At 45.9% G+C, this 27982-nt stretch overlaps 1 protein-coding gene and 1 long non-coding RNA gene across 6 annotated transcripts in view; one reads left to right on the top strand and one right to left on the bottom strand.

Moving 5' to 3' along the window:
- The window catches only part of Gxylt2 (glucoside xylosyltransferase 2), a 107411-nt gene that overhangs the window by 28527 nt on the left and 50902 nt on the right, over nucleotides 1–27982 (bottom strand). For all 3 annotated transcript variants that reach the window (XR_015685828.1, NM_001447430.1, XM_087659327.1), the window contains 3 exon segments: nucleotides 14671–14922; nucleotides 11360–11483; nucleotides 2364–2536 (listed from right to left, as the gene is read on the bottom strand). Coding sequence is in view for 2 of the 3 variants with exons in the window: in NM_001447430.1 (NP_001434359.1) it covers nucleotides 2364–2536; nucleotides 11360–11483; nucleotides 14671–14922 (549 nt within the window). In the remaining variant the exon portion in view is untranslated.
- Nucleotides 30–11391, top strand: LOC147995001 (uncharacterized). Of its 3 annotated transcripts, XR_015686938.1 has the most exons (6): nucleotides 30–63; nucleotides 3199–3385; nucleotides 3968–4083; nucleotides 5976–6235; nucleotides 8760–9065; nucleotides 10949–11391. It is a non-coding gene; the product is annotated as an uncharacterized LOC147995001 (long non-coding RNA). The 3 variants fall into 3 exon arrangements; XR_015686939.1 differs by lacking the exons at nucleotides 30–63; nucleotides 3199–3385 and having other exon boundaries at nucleotides 3728–4083; nucleotides 8787–9065; XR_015686937.1 differs by lacking the exons at nucleotides 30–63; nucleotides 3199–3385; nucleotides 3968–4083; nucleotides 5976–6235 and having other exon boundaries at nucleotides 8202–9065.

The following is a 27982-nucleotide window of genomic DNA, read 5'->3' as shown; positions in this document are numbered from 1 at the left end:
TCACTTGCCCTTTGAAAACTAAATAGCAGGAAACAGGAGAAGAGGTGATCGGATGCACGGTAGGTGATCCCCTGTGGGGAGGACAGCCCTGGCGCGACCAGAGCTGGAATTCTTTAGTAAAATGCTCATCTTCATACAGAGGGATGTGTTATAGGCTGGGGGGTGGGTCACGAAGATACTTTACAGGGCGGGAGATGGCTCAGTGGATAGAGTGCTTGCCATAAAGTGTGACGACCAATGTCTGGAGCCCCAGAGGCCATGAGTAGCCTGTCGTGGTAGCATGTATTTGTAATCCTGTGCTTCTCTGGGGACAGAGATGGTGGAGTCCTCAGCATCTCATGGGTCAGCTGACACGCAAAATAGTAAAGGACAGAGACCCTGCCTCCACAAGGTAGGAGGTGAAGAACATTCGAGGGTGTGCTCTGGAGTGCACACGTGGCTGTGGCGTGTGCATATCTGAGTGCCAGCACTGGGTTCTCAGATCTTTAAGAAAAAGAAAAAAAATTTAATATAGTGTATATCAGGGGATCAGCAAACAGTTCTTGTGGTTGGGGGGGGGGGAAGGAGTAGACAGCAAATAGTTTGGGCATTGTGGAACCCACAGTCAGGGCCAAGAGCCTTCGCTGTTAGAATGCCAATTCAGCCAGTGACAGTGCACGAATGGAGAGGGTCACTGTGCTCCCCATGACCTTGCTTATGAATGCCAAAAACACAAATCTCCTATGGATTCTTTCTGCTGGAAAAGTTTGCTGATCCCTGCCCTGCGTCTTGAAGGGACAGCTTGTGGAAGGCACTCCTTGTAAGTACCTGCTGCTGGCTTCCTACTGGTCATCTCAGTGTCAAGGTACTGGGCAACACAGAATTCCCCGAGGGAATAGTGCACACAACCCCGAATCGCTCCTTAGCCTGTGTTCACACATCTCTTCAAGGAAGAAAGAGTGGGCTCAAACTATAGGAGGTTCCCACTCCCTCCATGGCAGCATTGTATATAAAATCATCCTTTAGTCATGGAGTACATTCCTACATTCTTGGTGGATGCCTGAAACCACGATGAGTGAGTTCGGAACCCTACAGACTGGACACCTTGTGGCTACTACATCAATGGTGGGTGAGTAACATATCCCGTGTGGATACATGTTCAAAGAGGTGATTCACATCCCTGGCAGGACAGAGCAGGATGGCATCAAATTCTATGTTACTAGGAACAGCCCACGGTTTACAACTTATGAAGCGGGTAACTCTGGAATTTTCCATGTAATACATTTAACCCATCGTTGGACATGTTGACTGAAGCCATATAAAGTAAAACCATAGGGAAGAGGCTCTACTATATGTGATCTTTGAAACCAAGCACATGCAGCTACAGGGCTCCCCATCGTTGGCTCATGGTCCATGATATGTAGAACTCAAGGCCTCTTGGCTCTCAGAAGATTCCTACCATCTAGGAGGCATCCACACGACCCTTATACCCTTTGGTGGTAAAAATGGCAGGCACCTTTTTTTTTGCTTCTTGCTTGCACTTATTTAAGTCAAGGGCTTGGTGGCTGAGGATATGGCTCAGTTAGCAAAGAGCATGTGTGCAAACTGAAGGAACTGAACCTGATGCCCAGAAACCCATGTAAAAAGTTATGTGTGTGTTGGATTATACCTATAATCCCAGGACTGGGGAGGTACAGACAGTGGGATCTTCGGGTTCATAGTCAAACCAGTACACTCTAGGTTATGTCTCAGAATATAAAGTAGAGGGGCTGGAGAGATGGCTCAATACTTAAGAGTACTAGCTGCTCTTTCAGAGAACATGAGCTCAATTCCCAGCACCCATGTGGTGTCTCACAGCCCTCTTTAATTCTAGTTCCAGGAGATTCAACACACTCTTATGTCCTCCAAGGGCATCAGGCACACATGTGGTGCACAGGCATGCATGCAGGCAAACCACCCATACACACATTTTAAGAAAGGTTGAAGAAAACATCCAGTGTCAACCTCTGGACTCCATATGTACACTCACCCACATATATGCATGCAACGGACACAAACATGTACACACACATACACAAAGAAAAAAAGGAACTGACAAGTTGTGGCTTTCAATGTGGCAGCTTCTAATTGACCTGAGACGTGATTGCTTAAGAGCTTAGAGCTGGTAACCAGGCAACATGCTTAGCTTGAACTAAATAAAACGATCTTTTTTTTTTTTTGCATTCTCTCTTACCCGGAACTCTTACTCTACGGGATGGCAAAAGGCATAGTAGTTTTCTCTGGGAGTATTTGGCCTTCAAGGTCCCCTGTGGACCACAGCACTTGAAATGCATCTTGCTGGTAAGCATATGTCTGCTGAGTGGTACTTTGAAGAGGATACTTACATCCCGGATTGCTTCATAGAGCGCTCGGAAAGTGGGCTGCTTGTCATCATGGTAGACGCCACGGTTGCCATGCAGAACAGACACACCTTCCCGCTCAGCCTCTTTGCAGTTGCTTCCATACATGCAGTGATCAGGCCGGTAGTTCCACTGGCAGGGGAACACGTAGAGACACTCTGGTGGTAACAGGGGAAGAGACACAGCTACAGTCAGTGCCAGCTGTCATCTACGTGTCTGGTGCTTAAAACTTAATACTTATAAACCACACACGGTGCATGATTTCAATGCTTATGAGTGTGGCTATGACGTCCTGGGTCAAATATACCACACTTGTTTAAATTCTGAGATCAATGATCCAGGGGGCACCCATGAGTGATGGTAAACAAAAGGCAAACAGCATCTAAAACAAGGAGTTAACGGTGCTGTGTCTTCGTTTGTCTCTCTGTTGCTGTGATGATAAAGCACCATGATAAAAACAAACAAACAAACAAACAAACAAACAAAAACAAAAAAACCTTGGAGAGGAAGGGGTTTATTTCGTACTGACTTCCAGATAACAATTTGTCACTAAAGGGAATCAAGCAGGAGCTCAAGGCAGGAAGCTGCAGGCAGGCACTGAAGCAGAGGCATGGAGGAATGCTGCTTACTGGCTTGCTCTCCATGACTTGCCCACTTTGCTTTCTTAGGCAGTGCTGGATCACTTGCCCCAGGGAAGCATCACCCACAGTGGGTGGGGCCCTCCCACATCAATCATTAACCAAGAAATTAATGCCCCACAGATATGCCCACTGGTCAATATGATGGAATTAATTCCTTAACTGTGGTTTTTTCTAGGTAGCTCAGTCTGTGTCAAACCGACAAAGACCAGCCAGCACACTTGGGTCTGAAGCTCGACTTCTCACTTATGAACAGTGAAACCTGGAACTGGTCACTTCTAGATACTCCAGCTTCCTCATTTATAAAATGGAACTAATAGGATCTCCCTGATTTTGTTTACTAAAATTTTAACGTATGTCACGCTGAGGGTGAGAAGTTGCTAACATTCGTGAAGCCCTGTGTTCAACCCCTAGTACTCCAAGAGGGGGAAAAAAAATCAGATACACAACAAATGTGTGCCAAGCACATAGGACTGCCCCAGAGTGTCAGCAATGGATCGTTTCTTTGGAAAGGTTTTGTCAAGTGGAAACATTTTATTTTAAAGCACACCAGTGGACAGCAGCACACAGTACACCTCTGATCAGTGTTAATGATAACCATTCCTGGATGTGCAGCACCATTCTTTTCTATCTTGCGAGCCACAGATCTCTTTAAGAATTTAATGGAACCTTTGGACCCTGAGTATTGAAAAATACAAGTCAGGAACAACACAGGCTTAAAAGAATGGTTGCTTGCTTGTAAGTTCAGGGCCTCACACATTTCCTAAATACCAGCTAAGTCACCCAGCTGCCACACCTCAAATACAAAACTAAACTCGGGAAGAAATTCAATTCACACTTTGACAGAATTTTCTGGAGTGAGAAATGAAAAATATACATGTAGTCATGGGAAGGGTCTGTCCCGTGTCACTTCAGGAGAGTGGTGTCCAGTTTTGACAGTTCCCTTTAAAGGCAGGCTTCGGTCAGGATGCAGTTCTGACAGAAACACAGACTTGGAAGAATACTCCAGGAAGAAGATGGTCTGATCATATTAAAATTCTGGAAATCGGAATGTGTTTTAGAAGAAGGTAAGTCATCCTCTGGGCTTTGCTGGAGAGAAGAGCTCCTCAATGGGGGGGAGGGGAGATAGAGGACAAGCTGTTAAATCCACTGCTTTGGTCTGAAATAATCAAGACAGAAATCTGTGTTGGCTGCAGACAACTAAGTAGCTGATAAAATCTGACTTGAGGCTGAATTGGAGGCAGAAGAGGGGCAGGTCCCAGCTTCTGGGGTGGGGACTAATTAGCCCTGCTGCTGGGTAAGCAGGCCCAGGATTCTGTTCTTGGGTTTACAGGATGTAGAAACCAGGGAATATATGGTCTGACTGGTTTAGCAGGGAATCACTGGAGGGCAGGGCTTGTGGACAGCGTGAGATGGGGAAAGAGCAATTCTGTCCAGCAATGGGGACACTGTCATCAAATTAAATAAAACAAAAAAGGCAGTGGGCATAAAAAATAAGATTTGGTCCAGGGGATTGCTTAGTTGACAAAGTGCCTGTTGTACAAGCTTGAAGGCCTGATCGATTCCCAGAACTCATGTAAAAATAGCCAGGTATGGTAGCATCTTTGCATTTTCAAGCAGAGAAGACGAGATCCCTGTGGCTCACTGGTCCATCAGCCCAGCCTGTGTGGTGAATTCCAGGCCAATGAGAGATCCTGTCCCCTAGCCAAGGTGTCTAGTACTTGAGGAACTACATCCATGGTTGTACTCTGGCATGTACACACATATCACACATGTACATGTGCACCTTGCAGTGTATACCCTCCACCCCCTCCGAGTACACCATGAGACTGTCCAAAAACAAATTAAAAACATAACAAACAAGTGAAAATTCAAGTCACTGTTTCTTGAATTCCTCGGTCTTTGCTATTTTCTCTCTGGAATACATATATATATATATATATATACATATATATGCATATATATGTATATATACATATATATATAAAATTGAGTGGTTCTCTATGGGTTATAGCCATTAGTGATAGATAGTTAGGAAGAGTCTACACAAGTGCCAGGGCCCACTTGTGGCTCCGATGATTCATACCCGGTGGGTGCTGAAGATTTTGGAATGGCTCGTGCCTGGTCATTTTAACTTCACAGAAAGATGATCTTGCCACTCAATTACTACCCTCCAGCAACAGAATGGAGGCTTTTCACACCATGATAATTGTGTTTGGTTGTGGTGGTGCTGTACACCTATAATCCCAGCACTTAGGCGGGGGAGGCAGAATTGTCGCCTGACAGCTCGTCTGTGTGGAGAGATGCTTATTCTCTCTCTCTCTCTCTCTCTCTCTCTCTCTCTCTCTCTCTCTCTCTGTCTCTCCCCCATCCCATGTGTGTGTGTGTGTGTGTGTGTGTATAAGTTTCTCTGTCTCATCTCTTTCTGAATTCTTCCCTCCGCCCCCACTTCCCTTTGCCCTCAGTTCCTTGGCCGTGATTTTGTTTCTCTTCCTTTTAAGTCACCCCTCCACTCTATTTTCCTAATTTCCATCCATTAACCAACACTTCTGAGGCCTTGCACTGAAACAATAACAAAACCAAAGCTATAAACCGCGCCTTTCTCATATGGACCCTAATATCCTTTTGGTCTCTTGTGCTGTACATAAATCGTGGTTCGTGAGTTTCTTAGTCCACCAGTGTCCAGAATAACCTCTAATGTGAGATAAATGAATCGAACACCGAAACAGTAACGTTCAGGCTGGCTCTTCTCTCTCCCTTACAGAGTTCAATACTTCTCTTCTGGTTGGGATGCTCTGACTTGTCATTCATACCTGGTTTGTTTTACTTTCTTTGCAGTATTTTTTAGAAATTTGCCCAAAGTGGCAGCAAGTGTGGGTGGGGAAACCTCTTCCTCAGGCCCCTTACAACCAGACCAGTTGGTCTTACAGTTGGTCTATTTCTCTCCCACTTGAATTAGAAACTGTAAGAAAACCATCTTTATTTGCTGTGGTCTCTTATGCATTGACTGACAATCAGGCTGAACCGGGAAGACAGAGAATTTTGTCAGATACTGGAATCTCTTAAGAAGAAAAGACGCCGCAGCCAAGGAGGACTCTGGAGTCTGAAGCAATTACTACAGTCCTTGGCAGCATCCCAAAGACAGCCCCCAGAAAGCCTGGCTTTGCTGGACACACGTGACTATCTCTGCCGTCTGTAGCTGATCTGAGTGGAAAATATGTATGTATGCGTGTGTGGCATGTGTGAGCATGCACACATGCACACATGTGTGCGTGTGTGTGTGCATGTGTGTGTGTGTGATATGCATTGGTGTTTCCCATGTCTGTGTGAGAATGTAGGATCCTCTAGCACTAGAGCTAAAGACAGTTGTGAGCTGCCACGTGGGTGCCAGGAATTGAACCTGGGTCCTCTGGAAGAGCATCCAGTGCTCTTAACCACTGAGCCACCTCTCAGCCCCTTGAGTGGAGTTTTGATCCCTGAGACTGAAGCTCATTCATCTCAACAGAGTTCCCTTGGATTTTGGTAAGGTTTTCTCTATTAAACTCTGGCCAAGACTCAAAGCCAGCCAGCTGTCAAGGTATGAGCTCAGGAGCTGACGAGATGGCTCAGCTGGTAAAGTGCCTGTCTTGCAAGCACGAAGACCTAAGTTTGATCCCCTGCACCCATGTAAAAGCCAGGCACAGCAGCATACACATGTAATCCTAGGGCTGGGTACACAGAGACTGGAGGAATACCCTTCAGGTTTGCTGGCCAGCCAGCCAAAATGGCAAGCTACAGGTTCAAGGAAAGACCTTGTCTCAAAAACAAACAAACAAAAGGTGGAAGTGTGATTGAAGAAGGCACCCAAAGTCAGACTCTGGCCTCCATTTTCCACATGCATGCACCACACATACATGTATGCGTAGACATGAACAATCCCTACCCCCACCCCCACCCCAGGCACACACACACAATGGGAGCTCAGCCTTTCATTCTGGAAGAAGCCACCTTGGCTCACATACCAGGATATGTCCTGTGGGACCCGCTGCCTGCACAGTCCCCATGGGCTTCATTAGCCTCCTCTCCAGGCAGTCTGTAACCTAGCCAGGCACTCACACATCCACAGACTCACTATTTAATTATGGCAGGAAGTTTATGGCAGTTTTTAGCTAATGACTTTTAAATACATGTCAGAAAGCAGGTTGGTGGCTACAGGAGACTCTCATCAGTGCGCGGCTTTATCCATAGCCACCCAATCAGCTTTGACTATGAACATGTTTATCTCCCAGGTCGCTGCCAATATCATCACCCTCTTCTTTATATGGCTGAAGGTGACACATCTTAAAACAAAAAACAAAACAAATAGAAAACAATTGGCTCTAGGTTGCAGAAAGCCCACATATAAAATAAATGAATGAAAAACTTATAAGGGATGGCTATCCTTATATGTCTGTAGAGAGAGCCACTGTTTAATACAGTGCCTGGGTAAAATGGGCTCAAATGGCCACACAGAGAGCAGTGAGGGAGTTCACCTAGCACGGACCTGAGACCAGAATTCCTGGTTCCTCATCAGGCTCTGCTCAGAACCAGGGTTTTGAACAACTTCATAATCGTGCCACAGTATCTTTGGCTCAGTGGGTCTCAGAAGTAGGCACCCGTTCTAGTGCTGTGAAGAGACACTGTGTCCACCACAACTCTTAGAAAGGAAAGCATTTAACTGGGCTTGTTTACACTTTCTGAGGTTTAGTCCAGTCTCATCATGCTGGCACAAAGGCAGGTAAGGTGTTGAAGTAGCTAAGAGTTCTAAGTCCGGATCCCAGGCAGCAGGGAGAGAGAGCCTCTGGGACCTGACACAGCACAGGCTTTTGAACCCTCAAAGCCGGCCTTCAGTCTCACACTTCCTTCTAAAAGACCACACCTCCTCATCTTTTAAATAGTGTCATTCCCTACTGACCAGGCATTGAAATAGATGAGCCTATGGAAGCCACGTTTGTTCAAGCCACTGTGGTGGTTTGAATCAGCTAAGACAATAAGCTAAGATGATTTGTGGCAAAGCCACCATACCTTTCCAGTGGCTCATCCTCAGCTTGGGACTGTGGATGGAGGCGTTCATGTCAGATAGTTCTAACCATGTGACAAGAGAACAAAATACCATTTAAGAAAAAGATTCATTTTATGTTTAAGGGTGGTGTCCACATGGGTATGTGCACGAGTGCATGTGCCTGTGCAAAACAGAGGCGGAACTTCCTTTGGGGCTGGAGTTTCACACAGTTGTGAACTCCCTGATGAGGTTGCTGGGAACTGAACTCAGGTCCTTTGCAAGAGCAGTACATGTTTTTTTTTACCACGGAATCATATCTCCAGTCTCCAGAATGCCATATTTAAAGGAAAGAAATAAAATAGTCAAAATGCCCATGCCAGGATACCTGTCTGGTGCTCTAGGATCCTCTACCCGAGTCTAAGATGTTCACCGCTGCCTCCCTAGGACTGGAATTGGAATGTGAGCCTCGGTTATATACACCCGTGTTGCGACTCATTACCTCCTTCCTCTCTGTAAGATGCTGTGTCATGATGGTGGTTTGAATGAGAATGGCCCCCATGGGCTTATAGATTTCAATACTTGTCTCCAGGGAGTGGCGCTATTTGAAAGGATTAGAAGGTGTGGCCTTTGTTGGAGGAAGTGTGTCACTGGGGGTGGGTTTCAGAAAGCTCATTCCAAGCCCTGAGTCTCTCTCTCTTCCGGCTGCCTGCGGATCGGATCCAGATGTCGAACCTACAATTACTTCTCCAGCACCATGTCTGGTTGTGTGCTGCCATGCTTCTGCTGCTGCTGATAATGAACTAAATCTGTGAATCTCCAAGCAAGGCCCAATTAAATTCTTCCTTTTATAAGAGTTGCTGTGCTCATGATGTCTCTTCACAGCAACAGAACACTGACTGTGACAGTCATTATGAAGTCTGAATAAGATAAAGCTTAGAGCAACATCTGCTGCTGTAAATTAAGAGCTTCCCCAACCCGCCTTCCAGTTACCCAGCACCAGCAGCTTACGTCATCACCCATTGCCACCAGGTACAGTACATTTCCATTGTTGCTAATAGTTGCTTAGCACCACATATCCTTTAAAAGGTCCCTCTGGACATCACGGCTCTCTCTCATTCTTTCTGTCCCCCAGCCTGTCTGTCTGTCTCTGTTTCTTTCTCACGTGCCCACTCCCAGATGGCCTTCTGTTCTTCCCCAATAACCCTCTTACATTGGTTATATCTGTTTCGTGGCATGACCTTTAGCTGAACACCTTGACCTCAACCTGCGCTCTTTCTTAGTACCTGCCACTTGGTTACTAGTTGTTATAGTATGAATCCAAAATGCCCATAAGCTCAGATTTTGAGTGCTGTTCCCCAGCTGGTGGCACTATCTGGAAACTTTAGGAGACAGTGCTTACCTAGAAGAAGTAGGTCAGTGGGAATAAGCCTTTGAAGGCTCTACCTGGCCCAAACCCACCCCTCAACCCCTCATAGCCAGGGGGCAAGCTGCACCTGGCATCACGGTGTGAGCTGTCTCTCCAGATTGTCCCAGACTGATAACTGCAAACCCATGAGTTAAACAGATCCCTCTTCGTAAAGTTGGTTCTGTCAGGCGTTTGGTCACAGTGAGGAGAAAGCTAACACACTGGTACAAGCCAACCACTATTCCCAAACTCCATGCTGGCCCTGCTAATCCTTGTTAGAGCCCTGTGACTTCTCCCCTGGGAGTGTGTAATTGGCATAAATCTAGTCTCTGTGGGTGACTAGAGCCATAGCAGATTTCAGTACTTTGCTTCAAGGCCCGAGGAGCACAGGACAACCTTCAAAGAGGAGAATAAAGAGCATCAGTGAGAGGGGGTGTATGTCACTTGCATTCCCCACTGGGTCTCATGGCATCAGTGGGAGGGGCTTTATGTCATGTGCATTCCCCACCAAGTCCCTTCCTGTTGCAGTTGCTGGGCTGAGCCTTCGGGTTTTCCTACTCCTTGTTTCCACAAGACACCATCTCTTCATTTAACCAGCACCCACCTGGCTGTCTCCAGGGCCCTAGAACCCTAACTGATGCACTTTCACCTACAGAAAGGAAATCTCTGCTTAAGAAGAAAAAGGAGGTGCAGATCATGTACTGTGTGTGTGTGTGTGTGTGTGTGTGTGTGTGTGTGTGTGTGTGTGTGTGTGTAGGGGATGAATTAAATGTCATCCATGCTGACTTCCTTATTTTCTTTCCCAGGATTTGATTATTTTGGACTCAGAGACATAAGGAGTCTTTTTCCCCCCTGATCCACAAGTACTTTAAGGGTGACATGTAACAGAGGCCGAATCTTTATCAACATGGTATCTATATCAGGAAAGGAAGGACTGACAGGTGTATTCAGATTAAAATATATAAATAAAGGATTACCTTATTTTATTTTAATGAAATTAAATATGTTTTTAGCAAAGGGTAGGCATGGGAAGAAGGAGCTGTTAATAGATTTAGGTGTTAATATGAAAACAGAAACAAATTTTTATCTCTCTTTGTTCTAATTATGTTTCAATTCACTGTGATAAAGACTACAAGTAAAAGCAACTTGGGGAGGAAAGGGTTTCTCGCATCTTATACTTCAGGTAACGGTCCAGCACTGAGGAAAGTCAGGGCAGGAACCTGGGGGCAGGAACTGGAGCAGAGACCATAGGGTACCACCCACAGTGAGCCCACACAATTGGTGTGGGCCTCCCACACCAATCATTAATGCAGAAAATGCCCCAGAGAGTTGCCTATAGGTCAGTCTGAAGGAGTAACTTTTCTCAGTTGAAGTTCCTTTCCCCAAAGGATCCTAGCTTGGGTTGAGTTCACAAAAACAAAACAAAACAACAACAACAACAATACCCTCCCCCACTCCCACCCCCAGCCACCAAGTTAACAACATATAAAATTTTCTTTTGTTCTAGATAAAACAAAACCCTGGGGAGCCAAGAGCTTACTCTGGGCCCTCTGCACTCTGGACATCAAGCAGTTGCTCCAGCGTGAGGGTCTTGTGCTGAGATGACAACAGAATCATCTGGTTTTGTGGCATATGCCACTTTGCACTGCACTTCTTGGAAGAATAGTGAGGCAAGACTGCAGAGATGCTCTCTAAAACCGGACTGCAGCGTTGGAGGCTTCAACATTTGGCCTTTTGTCCCAGTTGCTAAGAACCTGCCTCCGCAGATACCCAGGGGGCAGATAGAGGGGTGGGTCAGAGGAACACAGGCCTCTCTGTGAACCCTGTAGTCCATCAATGGCAGCCCAGGCCTGGAATGCTCCCTGTGAAATGAGGTGGGTGTAAGCCTACGCAGTGGCATTCTGAAAAGAGCACTTACCTGGGTTGAAATAAAAAATAATATTTAATAAATCCTGATCTCCCCACGTGATGGCATTCTTATACTTCTGGTACAGCGGGAGCAGCATCTCCTCCCAAGCCAGACCTGTTGGAATCAGGCTGTTCTGGAAGAGAGAACCATGAAAGCAGTTGAGGCAAAGCAAGGCACAGCCTTGTCTTGTGGAAATGGGGACGGCTTTCCCTTATCCTTGAGACAGAGCAAATGCAGCTGTGGTCCTGCTTCCCCGGTCACAGAACCAAGCATAGCGAAGCTGTGGGTAGAGCTTGGGGGGATGTGCCTACGGGTGCAGGGTGGACCAAAGTGGAGTGGGCTCCATGGTTTTCTTATCTTTTCTTTTTAAAAAAAGGTTTATTTATTTAATGTATATGAGCACACTGTAGCTATCTTCAGACACACCAGAAGGGGGCATCGGATCCCATTACAGATGGTTGTGAGCCACCATGTGGTTGCTGGGAATGGAACTCAGGTCCTCTGGAAGAGCAGTCAGTGCTCTTAACCACTGAGCCATCTCTCCAGCCCTTTATGGTTATCTTATCTTTTCCCTTTTTTATTTTAAATTTTGTTTATTATTTGAGAGAAAGAAAGAGAGGGAGAATGTGACCGTGTGCCATGGGGTACATGTGGAGGTCCTGGAGGACAGCTTTGTGAAGTTGGTTTTCTCCTACTTTTGTGTAGGTTGCCAAGATGGAATTCAGGGTCTCAGGCTTGTATTGTCAGCTGGGTCCCTTACCTGCTGGGCCATCTCGTCAGCCTTGCCTTGCCTTGCCTTGCCTTCCTTTCCCTTCCTTTTCCTTTCCTTTTCTTTCCTTTCCTCAGGCGTGTGGGATGTGTGAGAATGCCCATTTGTACATGTGGATACAAGCACACATGTATCACAGCACACCCGTGGGAATGAGATGGCAGTCTTCTGATAGCTGGCCCTGCCTTTTCCACTGTGTTTGATACACAGTGTCTTTGCTGCCGACTCTAGGCTAGCTGACTGATAACTGCCAGCATGGCTCCTGTCTGGACCTTTAGTGTGCTGGGGTTGCAGGCCACTGGGCGCCTGTGTCCAGTTTTATATGGGTTCTAGGGTTCTGAACTCCAGTCATCAGGTTGGTACCACATACATTTTTACCCACTGGGTCTTCTCTCCTGATCATGCCTGCGATTTCTAAAACATGCTGAAGTTATGCATGTTATCATGCATAATTATTAAAGTATGAAATTATGAATTATTTCTTTTGCTTTGTTCATTAAAAATATCTTAGAACTATTTTATATCTGAGAAGAAACAAAACAGTGATCACAGAGTCCCGGAGGCATTTAATGGAGAAACCATCTTTCTTTCCTTATATTTTTGGTTGTGAGCCTAGCCTTTAACGGCTGAGCCATCTCTCCAGCCCCCATCTTTCTTTCCTTATTCCTCCATTTAATTAACAAATTTTGGTACGTCTTGCATTACATCCCTGCTGGCCTTCAATGTGGCTCCTGCATTCACCTCCCAAATGGTGTGGTTATGTATGTGCCTCCATAATCCTGTCCTTGTTTTAGAAAAATTATTTTTAAACTAAAGGTAACACACCCACAAGTGAAGTATTCAACTAGCACATTAAGATAAAAAGTTACAAATTGTATTTTTTCTGCTGCCCTTTCTAAATCCTATTTCTACTTTTCACCAAAGCATCTACAATAAACAATTAAAGATCTTCTAAGCATTTTTTCTGGAAATTTCTAAGGCATAAAAGTATGATTATTTTTTCTTCACTTGAGATCTTTGGAAATTGTACTACTGCTAGTAATAAACAGGCTAGCCTGTTGTTTTTAAATTTTTCTTATTTATGTGTATGGGTGGGTGTGTGGTGGTTTGAAAATGCTTGGCCCACGGGAAGTGCTACTATTAGGAGGTATAGCCTTGTTTTGGCACACTGTGGACTGAAGTCTTGCATAGACCACACACTGGTTATTCTTCCTTTTTCAGTGTTTGTGTGTACAGGTATGTGCACATTCATGTGCGTGGTGGTGCAAACCTGTAGGTGAATGTGAGCATGGGTGCAAGTGCTGGTGGAGGCCAATGAACATCAAATGTTGCTTCTTAAAGACCCTTTACTTGTTTTATGAGATGGGATCTCTCAGTGGCCTGGAGCTTACCACATAGGATATACTAGCTGGCCAGTGAATCCCCAGGAACCTGCCTGCCTCTGTCTCCCCAGCACTGGGATGATAAGCCACACCTGGCTTGGCCTGGCTTGGCTTTATTTTGTTTCAAGACAGAGTTTCTCTGTCTAGCCCTGGTTGTCCTAGAACTCACTCTGTAGTCCAGTCTAGCCTTGAACTCAGAGATTCCCCTGTCTTTGCCCCCTGAGTACTAGGATTAAAGGCATGCACCATTTTTGCCTGACTTTTAAAAGATATTTTCTGGCTTTTTTGTTTGTTTGTTTATTTTTTGTTTTTTGCTTTTTTTTAGCACGTGGATTGAACACAGGTCCTCAGGCTTGCAAGGGAAGCTCTTTACCAACTGAGCTATATCCCAGCCCTCCTATTCTTCTTCTTCTTCTTTTTTAAAGATTTATTTATTATATATAAGTACACTGTAGCTGTCTTCAGACACATCAGAAGAGGGCTTCTGATCTCATTATAGATGGCTGTGAGCCACCATGTGGTTGCTAGGATTTGAACTCAGGACCTTTGGAAGAGTAGCCAGGGTTCTTAACCACTGAGCCATCTCTCCAGCCCTCTTCTACTCTTAACACGAGGAGAATGGGGACTGACATCTAAAAACTTTCATTTTGGTTCTTCTTATTTATTTATTTATTTATTTATTTATTTTTACTACTAGAAGAAAAGAGACCAGGATCAGCTGAGCATGAGCTTTGAAGTCCTGGATAAACATAGTTCGGACACTGTAATTTAGAAACATCACATAGTATTTCTGAATGGAGACTATGAAGTTTTATATTCCACAACCCCCCGAGCTCTTCTGAGTAAAATTCAATAACGTTTCAAATACCTTCCTCTGGATCCTTCTATCCACACCCACAGGCCAGATCAGCACAGCCACAGTCACACAAAGTATCCCAGTGTGTCCCTACTGGAAAGGCAAACTCCTGGTCTTTTTTTTTTTTTTTTTTTTTTCTGATAGTGTTTCTCGAAGTTATCCAGTCTGTCCTAGAACTCTCTCTGTAGATCAGGCTGGCCTTGACTTCAGAGATCTGCTTGCCCCTGGCTCCTGACTACTGGGATTTAAGGGGCTTTGCCACCATCGCCCTTAACTCCTGGTCTTTAGATGGCATTTTCAAGCTCCTCCTTACCTTGAACTGGGTACTTCTTATGCGAGTCAAGTTCATGAGCATGACCCCTGAGTTAACCCCAGCAGAGCCGTAGAAAGGATGCCGGGCAAAGCGGCTGTACCAGCCAATCTTAGGGATTTCATGCTCTGGGGCCATAGCAGCGAGCTGGGTGGAGTTAAACTGCCTAAGAAGCTTCCAGATGTCGTCCACGGGCCGCAGAAAGAGGACGTCAGTGTCCACGTAGAGAAGTGAGTCCACATCCTTTAAGATTACCTTTGTGTAAAAGGGGCGGAGACAAAACAAAACCAGGTCAGAAACACTGAAAGTGGGTCCACAGGAAAATTGCCACTGACAGTGTCCAGTGTGGGATTCCATACCAGGTACCACTCTTAGCTCCCATTCCTCTCTCTTCCTGTCACCTGAGGATGAGTGGTAGCCAAGGAATGGAGACTTTTTTTTTTCTTTTTTCTTTTTTTCAGAGCTGGGGACTGAACCCAGGGCCTTGCGCCTGCTAGGCAAGCCCTCTACCACTGAGCTAAATCCCCAACCCCGGAATGGAGACTTAAAGGCAGATAAACCTGACTCTAGACTGGCCTGACTTCAGGGACCCTAGTCTAGTTGTCAGTGGACCAGACTTTAAAAGAGTTGAAACCGGAAACCATTGGCTGTATACATTTGCATGTCAGGGTTTGACAAACTTCTCCTGTAGTAGGTCAGACAATACATCATGCAGGCTCTGTTGTAGCCAGTTGGCCCTGCTGATGTATCCTAGAGCAACACTGGCAGCTTGTAAGTGAACAGGGTGTTTGTAATCCAAATGGCATGTAGGGACATTGAAAGGGGAATTTTGTATTTTTTGGATGTCATAGAATATTCTTGCTCTGAGTTTTAAAACAAACAAACAAACCAAAAAAAAAAAAAACCCAACAAATCATAGACTTCTATTTACTGGGAAGCTTGCTAGCTATCTTTTCCTTAGCCTTGTTGGGTGTAGGGGTGTCCCCTGCACCCACACCCCAAGCCCAGCTTCCAGGGTTATGCCCTGGAATGTGAAACTTTAAAGCCTGAGTCAGCAAGTTGTCTCATTTTGTTGTTGTTGTTTCTCAAACTCCAGAACAGTTTAACCAAGGAAAGTTTAACTCTTTCCAAGTACTCATTGTAATCATACATGTGATGAATTAACACGTGTGTCCCTCTGAGTTCAAATCCACAATGAAACCCTGACTCCTAAAGTGGCAGCATTTGGAGATAAAGCTTTGGAAGACCACTGGGATTAACTGAGATCATAAAGATGTCATCATAATGCATTTGTGCCCTTTTGACAGCAGGGACCAGAAAGTGCCCCATTACGACACAGTGAGAAGGTGCAGGTGGTGGCCGGTCATGTACATCAGGGAGAGGACCTTTGCCCAAACCCAACCCTGCTGGCATCCAAGTCTGGGACTTTTCCCAATCAGAACTGTGGGAAACATGTTTCTGTTGTTAAGGACTCAGTCACTCGAGTCTCACTGGGGAACTCAGTAGATTAATACAGCACTTGTTTGGATCCCAGCATTTAACAGCGTGAACACGGGTACCATGCAATCCAATTTCACAGGGACTTCAACTGGAGTTATTTCAATGCCTATCTGACTAACCTCAGGCTCTTTCTCTCCTTGTCTAATAAAGGAACAGATTGTTTAAATCAGTATATAAAATAAAAAATAACAGCTACCATCCTATTAAAACAAAATAAAACAAACTGGTCAGGCATGGTAATGCACACCTTTAATCCCAGTACTTAGGAGGCAGTAGCCAGCAGATATTTGAGTTCTAGGCTACTTTGGTTTACAGAAAGAGATCAAGAAAGCCAAGACTACACAGAGAAACTCTGTCTCAAAACAAAACGAAAAACAAACAAAAAAAACCCCAAATAAAAACAAAAACACTCAAAGATCCTGATTTCATTGAGAATTATGATGAATTCTGCAATCTACCACCAGCCAGGTGTGGTGTGGCACAGCTTTAGTCCCAGCACTCTGGAGGCAGAAGCTGGCTTATCTCTGAGTTTGAGGCTAGTTGTAGCCTCCAGAGAAGCCCTGTCTCAAAACAAACAAACAAACACCCTAGATTCTCCATATTTTTCCTTATTTCCTATGGAAAGGTAAAACCTGTCACAGGTTCTGCACCATTCAGAAGTCCTAGTGTACTGTGGAGACAGAGTAAGCTCTCCCCAAAGTGTTAACAAACATGTTATGATACAAAATTGTACATCATATATAATTAGGAACCTGTGGTCTTTTTTTTTAATTGGATATTTTATTTATTTACATTTCAAATGTCATCCCCTTTCCTGGTTTCCCCTCTGGAAACCCCCTATCCCATGCTTCCTCCCTGTGTTTCTATGAGGGTGCTTCCCCACCCACCCACCCATTCCTGCCTCCTGACCCTGGCATTCTCCTACTGGGGCATTGAGACTTCACAGGACCAAAGGCCTCTCCTCCCACTGATTCCCGACAAGGCCATCCTCTGCTACAAATGCTGCTGGAGCCACAGGTTCTCCACACGTTCTCTTTAGGAACTGTTGTCATATGTCCCCAGGCCATCCCAAGGGCTTCACATCTTACAGATCTAGTCTTTGGAAGGAAACCAAAACACACCTGTTCCAAAGCTGAAGACAGGGTACAGGGGAGATATTTGCCTGCTCTCTTTGTTTTCCTAGAAACAGGACAGAAACTCCTAAAAACACAGACCCTTCGAATCTTCCTCCACTAGTTCCTACCCAAAGAGAGGAGATACATTTTCCTCTGCAGGCCTCTGCAGACATATCTCAACTAGCCTCCCCCACACTGCCCTTCCCAAAATTCCCCTGGAAGCTCGCACAGCTGCTTTGCTTTGTCTTGTCCTTGCTTTGCAATGTATTACTCTCCAAGGGCTGGCGGGACGGCTGGTGGGGGGAGGGGTAAAGGCATTTCACCCCTGGAGGCTGATGACCTGACTTCCATCCTAGAGACCCATATGGTGGAAGAAGAGAACGGAGGCCTGCAAGGTGTCCTCCGATCTCCTCACATTCAAGCCACACTGTGTGTGTGTGTGTGTGTGTGTGTGTGTGTGTGTGTGTGTGTGTGTGCACTAACAAAATAAATAAATAAAGTGGTGGTTTGAATAAGAATGACTCCCATAGGCTCATAAGATTTGAATGCTTGGTCACCAGGGAGTGGCACTATTTGAAAGGATTAGGTGTGGCCTTGTTAAAGGAGGTCACTGGGTGTGGGTGTGAGGTTTCAAAAGCTCTTGCCAGACTTTCTCCATCTCTCTGTCTGTCTCTGTGTGTCTCTGTCTCTGTCTCTGTCTCTTTCTCTCTCTCTCTCTCTGGATCAGTAAATATCTCTCAACTACTTCTCCAGCACCATGCCTGCCCTGCCTGATGCCATGCTCCCAGTCATGATGATAATGAACTAAATCTCTGAGATTGTAAGCCAGCCCCCACCTAAATGCTTTCTTTTTTAAGAGTTGCCTTGGTCATGGTGTCTCTTCAAACCAATAGAACAGTGACTGACAGAAATAATGTAATGAAATTTATGGTTCTCAGCTAGATAATTAAATAAGCCAGTCTCCTGCTCTGGTACCCTGTGTGTTCTCCCGTGTGATGTATGTGGCCCTGTGTGTTCTCCCATGTGATGTATGTGGCCTTGTGTGTTCTCCTGTGTGATGTATGTGGTCTTGTGTGTTCTCCTGTGTGATGTATGTGGCATGTGCTGACAAACTCCCTTCTCTTACTACCCTCCTGTCTCAGACTCTGTCTCAACTACACACTTATGAGAGTTGAGGGGGGAAATTGTATTTCCTCTCCCTCACAAGGAAGAACACTGCAGAGCAAACAGTACTCTAAGTCTGCGTGCCAAACAGTGATTGCTGGAGTGGGGACACAGGAGCCTAGAGTACAATAAAACTGTTGGCCAGAAGTATTTAAGTGTCCGACACTGTATAGTGTTAAAAAAAATAAACTAATTTAAAACTTAAGAATTAGAGAGGAGGAGAAAGGCACTTCAACTCTCACAGACCTTCTCTTCAGTGTTGTGTAGAACAAGACCCAATTAGGGCATATCATACCAATGCTTTAATTAGCTATGGGGCTCGCGGAAACCTACTACCCAATTGAAGTTCACTGGCTTCACTGAATTACTTTCACTGTTTTCCTTGGTCATTAATCATTGTTATATTGATATTTTCTGTAATAAAAAATTCAGTTATCAACCCTCATCAAAACAAAAAAGGGGGAAAAAAAAAAGAAAGAAAAAAGACAGGAAGGAGGGCCAGGAAAGGAAGAGGAAGCAGGGGCGTATCATACCGTGAAGAAACGTCTCTCAGGAGGGGAAAACTGATACACTTGGTCAGAATTCATATGAACAGAGTCCTCTTCTATCCCATTGTTTTAGTTTCTGATACAAGATCTTACTACATAGCCTGTGATGGCTTTGAACATGAGATCTCTGGCCTCTGCCTCTCAAGTGCACCACCATGCCCAGTTAGGACAAAAATGGGGTAACATTTCTATTTATAATATTTATTTACTAGTATAGACAAAGGACAACTTGCTGAAGTCAGTTCACTCCTTTGACCATGTGGATTCCTAGGGCTGAACTCAGTCAGGTCTTCAGGCTTACCAGGAAGTGTTCCTATCAGCTGAATCACAATGCTCTGTCTTTTCCTTTCTAACAGTGACCATCTATTGGTTCAAAAAAATTGTTTGTCTGCCCTAGATGTGTTGCAGCTGAGGCTGTTATGGTTAGCAGGTGGCAGAGAGGCTGGGCATTATGGGAGAGCTGGTCCTGGGGTCGTGAGAGTGGGAGAACTGGCCCTGTCCCTCACTGGCTGCAACTCTCAGAAAAGTAGGCCCTGCACCTCACCTGAGCAACAGGGTAGAGCTGGCCTTGGCTTCAGGAATTGGGGATGAGCCCTCATGAGCATGAGAGCCATAGAGCCAGCCTAGCCCCCCTGCCTGATGCAGCATTTGGGTAAGCAGGTCCTGTACCTTGCCAGGGCCCCACAGTAGAACTGGCCCTGATGGTACAAGGATGAATTGACCTCTAAGGCACAAGAGCTGGAGAGCTGGGTCTGCCCCTCGCTGGTAGCAGCATTGGATGGGTCAGCCAGGGCAAGGCAGGAGAGCTTGCTATGGTGGTGTGGACGTGGGAGAGCCCAGGTGGGCTGACCAGATCATATATCTCTCAGGCTCAGATCCCGGGCTTTGGATTGTTCACCCCAGCATCTACCCAATTGATGAACTGCTGGAGTGCATGAAGGGGCTGGTTCTGTAGATCCAAAACTACAGGGTCTTCATGACACGGGGCAGCAACAGGATATCTGAGAGGAGTCCCAGCAATGTGTCAGTGTTGATAGAGTAGCAAAATCCAGAGGCCTCAAACCAGACCAAGGAGTCATTTGCAATGAACATTTGCAAGCAAAGACATGCGGACAAAGGGTATACTATGGGACACACTGTGACACACTACAGCTTCCACATGAGATTGCTTTCTGTGTTGGGGGGAGGTTGCAAGGGTGGAGGGTAGAAGCAAGGAGAGGGGGAGATGAGTGGGATTTGGGGTGCATGACGTGAAGTTCACAAAGAACCAATGGAAAGTTAAAAATATATAGTAAGGGTTTCACTATGTAGCCCAGGCTGGTGAACTCACAATACTCCAACCTCCTGAGTTCTGGGGTAAAAGGCTTATGCTACTCTACTTGGAGCTTGTGGTCTAAAACTGCAGAGCTCAGAACAGGTTCACACTGAGCACATGAGAACAGGACAGGGGTGTGTCTGGCACACTAACAAGAAACCACATGACTGGGTACAGCAACAATGGGACGAGCGAGAGAGAGAGAGAGAGAGAGAGAGAGCAGAAGCTGGTGGTTTAGGACTGAGGACATTCTTTGGATTCTGTGGGATGGTGGCCCTGGGACGGCTCTTCACGGAGGGGCTCCATCACTCTGTTGGATCATCTGCTGAGATCAGACTGTTGGGAAACACAGAGGAAGCAGGGAGATTGATTGAGTTGGGACTGGAGGGTGGACTGACTGTGGTAACAACAAGCAGGGAGTAGGAAATGGTTCAGTCCTAAACAGACAGAAGCCAAGGGAATGACAGATGGACTAAGCATAGAAAGGCAAAGTCAAGGGCAACTCCAGGGGTGTTCATTCACGCAATGGGAAACCAGGGCAACTGAGACTGATTTGCATCACCCAGATGCAGACATTCCTCAGAGACCCTGGAGTGTGTAGGTGCCAAAGCCTAGCTCCCTCCATCCTCCTCTTCCTCCTCACCCCACTGCTCAGCACCGGCTAGCCTGGGGCTCACTGTGCAGAGCAGGCTGGATTTGAACTCAGATCCACTCAACATGTGACACCATACCTGGTGTCATACTTCCTCTCTTTTCCTGTAGCACTTACAAGCACACCCGAAGAAAACCAACTGGAGGAAGCAACGGTTCATTTTGTTGTATTGGAGATGCTGAGGGGGCTTGAAGAAGTAAGTCACTTTGTGTTCACAAGAAGCAAGCCGAAACAAAGTGATCAGCCCATTCTGTCCCTTCTTCCACAGTCCAAGATCTCAGCCCCAGGAAAGGATACCTCTGGTCTTCCCACATCAATTAACATAATCAAGATTACATTCCTCAAACATGCCTCGAGGCCCATCTCTTAGGTCTTTCTAGATTCTGTCAACTCGACACCAGTAATCCTCAAATTATTCATGAACTCTCCATACCTCAAGGGAAGGGACCCAAGGCAGAGAGCACCTGATTCGTGGGAGGTGCCCAAGTTAGGCTGAGCATGGAGACTTTCAACATGCTCTCTCTGATGAGTAGATTATATGGTGAAAGAAACACACAAGGGCACCTCTCAGAGGTGGTGAAAGCCTCCCTAAGGGATCTTAAGTCTAGCATTTCCCTGGAACCCACTTTGAGGCAATTATCATGTGGACGTGATGCTGGGTTTTCGGGGCTTCTGCTCCCCAATTTGTAACAGCAGAGTTGAAATGGAAACTTGAGCATTCTTTGAAAAGTCAGTTGATGGTGTTTTACTGGGGCAGACACTTGAAGGAACATTTAGCTGAAGCAGACACAGGAGAAAGGATGTTCTGCTAAAGCAAAGACGTGAAAGGACACGTGGATTCTTTGCTAACAACATGCATGTATTGGTTACTGTGTAATTGAGCGACATTTGTCAGGACTCCATAGAGAAAGAAAAACGCACCAAAACACTTCGGGCGGTGTGCTGCAATTTCTTGCTGCTTCCGTGGACTCTGCTGATTGGCAGAGTGTTGTTAGCGGAGGCAAGACCTGTGGAGGACTCAGCAGACAGTGACGGGGTCGGGTGGGGGGCTGAGCTAGGCTTGCTTATAGAGCTAGCTGTTGGTCTTCACTGATCTTCATTTCTCTCAGAGAGGCACAGCCCAGAACTGACATTCCTGTTGGTCCTTCCTGCTGACTGAGTGCTGGTGCTGAGGCTGAGGACTGGCTGTCTCTGCTAGGTAGTGCCACCACTGCTGATTCCTGTTTGCTATCTCGAGTCTACCTAACTAGGCTGCTGGTGAGGTGTTTGTGAGCAGACCGAGCTATCTTCACTGACCTGTGAGCTGAACTGCCAATTTCCAAACAATGCAGACTGCAGACGGGAGTTACTCCAAAGAACCTTTCTAAACAGGTCCACTTCCCTCCAACCCCGCATCTTTCTTTTCCATTACCTCTGGTGGGAGGTGGGCTAAAGAGAGGGCAAAGCATTTAAGAACCATCATTAAAAATAGGTTTTGAAAACATTAAAGTTACACAGATCATAGCACTAACTGATCACTGAACATATAGCAGCCGGGTTAATCAATAAGCAGCAGCTTTGTTAGCAGAAACTTGTGTTTTTCTGTCTAATCCATCAAGGGCAGGTCGTCATGGTTGACATCAGTGTACATGGCACATCCAGGCAGGCGCCAACCACAGGAAGCATTTTATGTCATCAGCATCAAGAGGAGAAGGAACAGGGTTTTAGGGCCTTCCTAATATCACAATGCCCAGGTTATCTTGACTAGAAACTGGCACTAAACTTTCTCACAATTAATCTGTAAAGACAAAGTACAAAATGTAATAACACTCTATCCCTGTAGGCCGGTAACTATACTAGTTTTACTGTGAAGGGCATCGTTGCTGATTGTGTTATAATGGGAAGAATATTAGTTACCAAAAGTATATAGATCTTGCCATTGTGATTCCTTTATGGAAATTAATGAACACTTGGTGAGAGGCTTTTTTAACAAAGAGAAGTAGGGTGGCACACAAAGGCCATTTGCCCCCAGTGCTGCTCAGTCCTTCCATTGCCAGCTCTGGACGGCCACTACAAGTGACCTAACTCAGAAAGATGCGCTAAGGGTGTAGGAGAGACCGCTCAGCAGGTAGGGACACATCCTGCTCTTCTGAAGAACCGGAGTTCAGTTCCCAGCCTTTGTAACTCGAGGTGATGACCTTTTCTAGCCTACACACACACACACACACACACACACACACACACACACACACACACACACACACACAAATAAATCTTTTTTAAAAAGAAAAGAGAGAAAGAAACATGTGCTAAGTGTATTGGAGCCTAGTCACACACAGACAGCCTGGTTATTAGGAACTGGCTGGCGCTCTCTCAAATTCATCTTGCTCCAGCTGTGGACCGATTTCTACAGTATAACTGGGTACAAATTGTGCGTGCCTCTGTGTGTGTGTGTGTGTGTGTGTGTGTGTGTGTGTGTGTGTGTGTGTGTGTATTAAAATCTGACTAGCTACATTCAAAACAGCTGGGCCCACCCATTTCTCTCCATTTTCTGCCCAACACCGAGGTACCACGACAGTCCCCCAGGAATCTGTGACATGTTTCATACCTGCCCCATCTAACCCACCCCTCACAGATAGTCATGGAGACTCTCTTAGCTTGCACGTGATTTGATGTTGACTTGGTGGGGATTTCCAATGGCTGTATTTAATTACTCTGTATTTGGAAGTTATCCGATCTTTGTGCATCCACTGCTCATTGAGTTCCCTCGTTCTCAGGGAATACTCTGCGTGACTTCAATTCACCGAGCCTTGCTTTATGGCCCAGCATATGGTCTATCTCTGCGAATGTTTCCTGTAGATTTGCAACACATGTTTGCTCAGCAGTTGGTGGGTGGAGCGTTCCACAAGTTCTGTGGCTGTCCCTGAGGTCACCCGGTTGATAGTGTTGCCATGGTCTTCTCCGTCCACACTGATGATAACCATGTGTGCCCCACGGAGCATCTGCTCCAGACACAGAGAAAGAGGGAACAGTGAGATGAATTGTGATTTTATCCATGACACTAGGTCTGTTCCCTCCCACACTCTGCCCCTTGCCTGGGGTTTGAGAGGAAGCCGCAGCAGGATACTTGTGACTTAGGATGGTCAATTTCCCAGCACTATCCATTAAGGGCCATTGTCTTAATTAGCTTTCTGTTGCTGTGATAAAGACCTTGATCAAAAGCACTCTGTGGTAGAAAGGGTTTACTTGGCTTACACTTTCATGTGATGGTCCATTATTGAGGAGAAGGAAGCCAAGCAGAAATCTGGAGGCAGGAATTGACACAGACGCCATGGAGGAACATTGGTCACTAGCTTGCTTCTTCTGACTCTCTCAGTGCAATTTCTTAGATACTCGGGACCATCTGCCTAGGGGTGGCATGGCCCATGGGGGCTGACCCCTTCCGCATTGATCATCAATAAAGAAAACTGCCCCACAGGCTTTCCCACAGGTCAGTGTGGTTGAGACAGTTTTTCTTTTTTTCTTTTTTTTTTCTTTTTTTCGGAACTGGGGACCGAACCCAGGGCCTTGCGATTGCTAGGCAAGCGCTCTACCACTGAGCTAAATCCCCAACCCCGAGACAGTTTTTCAATTCCTGTTCCTTCCCCCAGATAAGTAGCTTCTGTTAAGTTGAAAAAAACCAAACAAATGCAAGCCACTCTGGGCTTCCCTGATGCCAGGCAGAGCTGTGCACACACTGGGTGGCATCCCCAGCTCTGGTTCAAGCCCTTCAAGGGCACCTCTTCCTTTCTTCCGTGTATATCACACCCCATGACTGCCTTCCATTTTCCACATCCCATCACCAGTGGCCTTTCCTAAAATTGCTTCCTCCCTCCATTAGAACCGAAGCCCCATGGGAGCCATAATGGAGTAGCACCTGAAGTCCAGGTGTCTAGGACAATGCCCCTGCTGCGCTGTCTCAGAGCCACTACAATTTCATTGATTTAACATGCAAATGAAAATTGCTTCATCATTGCTTTTAAAAAATGATTTTTTAAACTTGTTTTATGTATATGGGTATTTTGCCTGTATATATTCACCACTTGTGTGTCTGATGCCCGTGGAGATAAGAGAAGGGCATTGGATCCACTGGCATTGAAGTTACAGATGAGTTGCCATGCAGGGCTGGGGATCCAACCTGAGCTCTCTGAAGGGGCAACCAGCAGTCTTAATGGCTGAGCCATCACTCCAGCCCCATTTTAGTCTACTTTTATTTGTTTGTTTATCTGTTGTTTGTATGTACACACATATGCCATGGCACACATGTAGAGGTCAAAAGGCAACTTGTGGGAGCTGGTTCTTTCTTCCCACTGTGTGGATCCCAGAGCTCAAACTCAGCTCACCAGGCCTGGAGGCAAGAGCCTTTAGCCACTGAACCATCTCCCCAGCCTCACTTCCATTTTAAATACACTTCAAGACTGATTGTAGAACAGAGAGACAGACTCTGTGGGTTTGTGCATCACCATCCACCCCCAACATCTGCTGACAGACATCATGTCTCCAAGAGCATAATGCCTTCCCTGTGCCTCCATTTTAAATGGTTCTGTTTTCATTTGTTTGTTTGTTTGTTTGATTTTGTTTTGTTTGGGACAGGATCTCACTATGTCGAGGCCTGGCTGGCCTCGAATTTATATGGAACCCCACCTCTCAAGTACTGGGCTTAAAAGCATGTAGCATCATAGCCAGTCATCTTAAATGACTGGCGAGTGTGTGTGTGTGTGTGTGTGTGTGTGTGTGTGTGTGTGTGTGTGTGTGTGTGTTTGTGTGTAAGCATATATATATACTAGGTTTCCTTATGACCTTTAATGTATGTACATAAGGTAGTTCTGTCATTTTCACCGTCACCCCTTCCTGTTCACCCTCCGTCTCATGCTAATTCCTTCTTCTTTCCAACCGGCTCTCCTTGTATTTTCATGACTTTGTTTACCACATAATGAGCTTCACTTGGGTTCTTTACAGGAGCATGGGTGAGGGCTTGTTTACAGCCGCATGGACACCTTACCAGGGTCTACACCCCTGAAAACATGTCTTCCTTCCCCATCAACCATTACCTGGGTTAAAGCCTCGGTGGGAGTGGGACTCCATGAGATGCCCGGTCTGTGCAGAGAGTCATACTGCTATGATTTCAAGGATGCACAAGCAACATCATGCCCGGAAGCTGGTCTCCATACCTTTTCCCATCCTTCCTCTCATCCACAATCTTTCCACTCCTTACCCCTATTTTTTCTAACTAAAATGCAGTTTTCTTTATAAAAATGTTGTCTAAGGAACATTCTAAGATCATTCTTGATTTCCAAAATGACGGCAGGTCCTCATTCTATTCATGTTTGGAAGCATCTGTCATTCCTGGAGCATACACATCTTCAGGTCAAATGCCATTCCCAAGTTGACACAAACCATCCTTGCCCAGACAGGCACAGCCAGCCTCCGCTAACTTGACTTCTCTCTGTCTGGGCTTTTCCCAGGTGAGAGACTCCAGGGAAGGTCTCCCAGGCCCTCTGCCGCCTCTCATTTCCCGGAAAGATCACTGGTTGCAGCAGGGATTTGAGGGTGACATGGGTAGTTTCAGAGACAATATTTATTGAGCAAACCTTGGAGGCCAGGTCCATGCAGCTATTTGAGCTGATGACTGGCAACCCCTGACCACTCCTCTAGTAACAGATGCAAGCTGTGCTTGAAAGAGGCCAGAGCCCAGTGCTCCAGCACATGACATAATAGTGCTCTGACTAAATAAACTAATTGTAACCATTTGTAACCAGGTGCTATTCAGTGAACTAGCTCATAAAAAATGCAAACAATATACGCTATTTTATTAAGTTTTGGGCATCTAAAATAACATTTGCTTTATGCTTGATGTGGTGATCCGAGAGATCTGAGCCCTCTGCCGAGAACTGGTGGATGGGTCTGACTTATGTTTTCAGGATTAAATGACGTTTTGCAGATGTGGAGGAGAGCGGGCCACAGGGTGGCCACACGTGCCAGCTTCAGCCATCTGGACCTAGTGGTGACTGCCAGTACTCTCCAGTAAACTTAATCTTTTCCGCTAAATATTTCGGAGAAGATTCTTTAAAAACCGCAGGAGTATCCTGCTTCGATTAAGTTTTACGATCCTCATTTTAGCGTTCACTGGTTAGGCTTTCCTCCAGTAATTGTATTCAAAGATGTTCTCTCACCCGCCTCTTGCTGTCTCATGCCCTGGAGCCCAGGCTGGCCTTGTGACCCCATGCCTCTGCTTCCCAAGTGCTACTACCTAGGGTAACAGGCACTCACCGCTATGCCCTCACATGTGCGTTCCCTCACTCTTTCTGCAGGTAATTGGAATCCTTCTGTGGAGAAGACTTGTGATTTTTTACGCTCATTCACCCACTCCACAGCTTATATTTATCAGTACGGAAACTATAACACTGTATGTGGGAGAGGGGGTGTATAATGTAGTACGGATCGTCCCTGATTTAACAACGGTTTGAATTATGATTGCATGGGAACATTTTATGTTCAGTCAGAACCCTACTCTCATATTCGTCTCCGGATCTTTCAAGCCGAGGTGCCATCCTCCTGGTGGTGCTTGGTGGCAGTGCTCAGTGCAGTCCCCAGTCTGGGACACAGCACTCGGTTGTGCAGCCGAGCTTGTCAGGCATCTCAGGTGAGGTAAGAGCATCTACACCTTTCTAACAGTTTCCGTAAACGCCCTGAAGTGAATCCCGAGTAAGGCAGGACAGTCTGTGTGGTTACTGTTCATTCTCTCTGTCTCTGGTAACCTGAGCTCTTTCACATGAGTTCCTGTGTCCTGTCAGTCCTTGAAACCTGGTGTGTGTGTGTGTGTGTGTGTGTGTGTGTGTGACACACATTCACATATTCCCAGTCTGGGATTATATTCAGCTTGGCTGGCTTCATACATGTGTGCCTCTGTGTGTGTGTGTGTGTGTGTGTGTGTGTGTGTGTGTGTGTGTGTGTGTGTGTGGTAGAGGGAGGGGAGGGTGGAGAATGAGTGTGTGTGTGCCTG

Source organism: Rattus norvegicus, chromosome 4 (assembly GCF_021556685.1).
Source record: "Rattus norvegicus strain SHRSP/BbbUtx chromosome 4, alternate assembly SHRSP_T2T, whole genome shotgun sequence".
In the NCBI taxonomy this organism is placed as follows: domain Eukaryota; kingdom Metazoa; phylum Chordata; class Mammalia; order Rodentia; family Muridae; genus Rattus; species Rattus norvegicus.
This window is presented reverse-complemented; position numbering and strand designations above follow the sequence as displayed.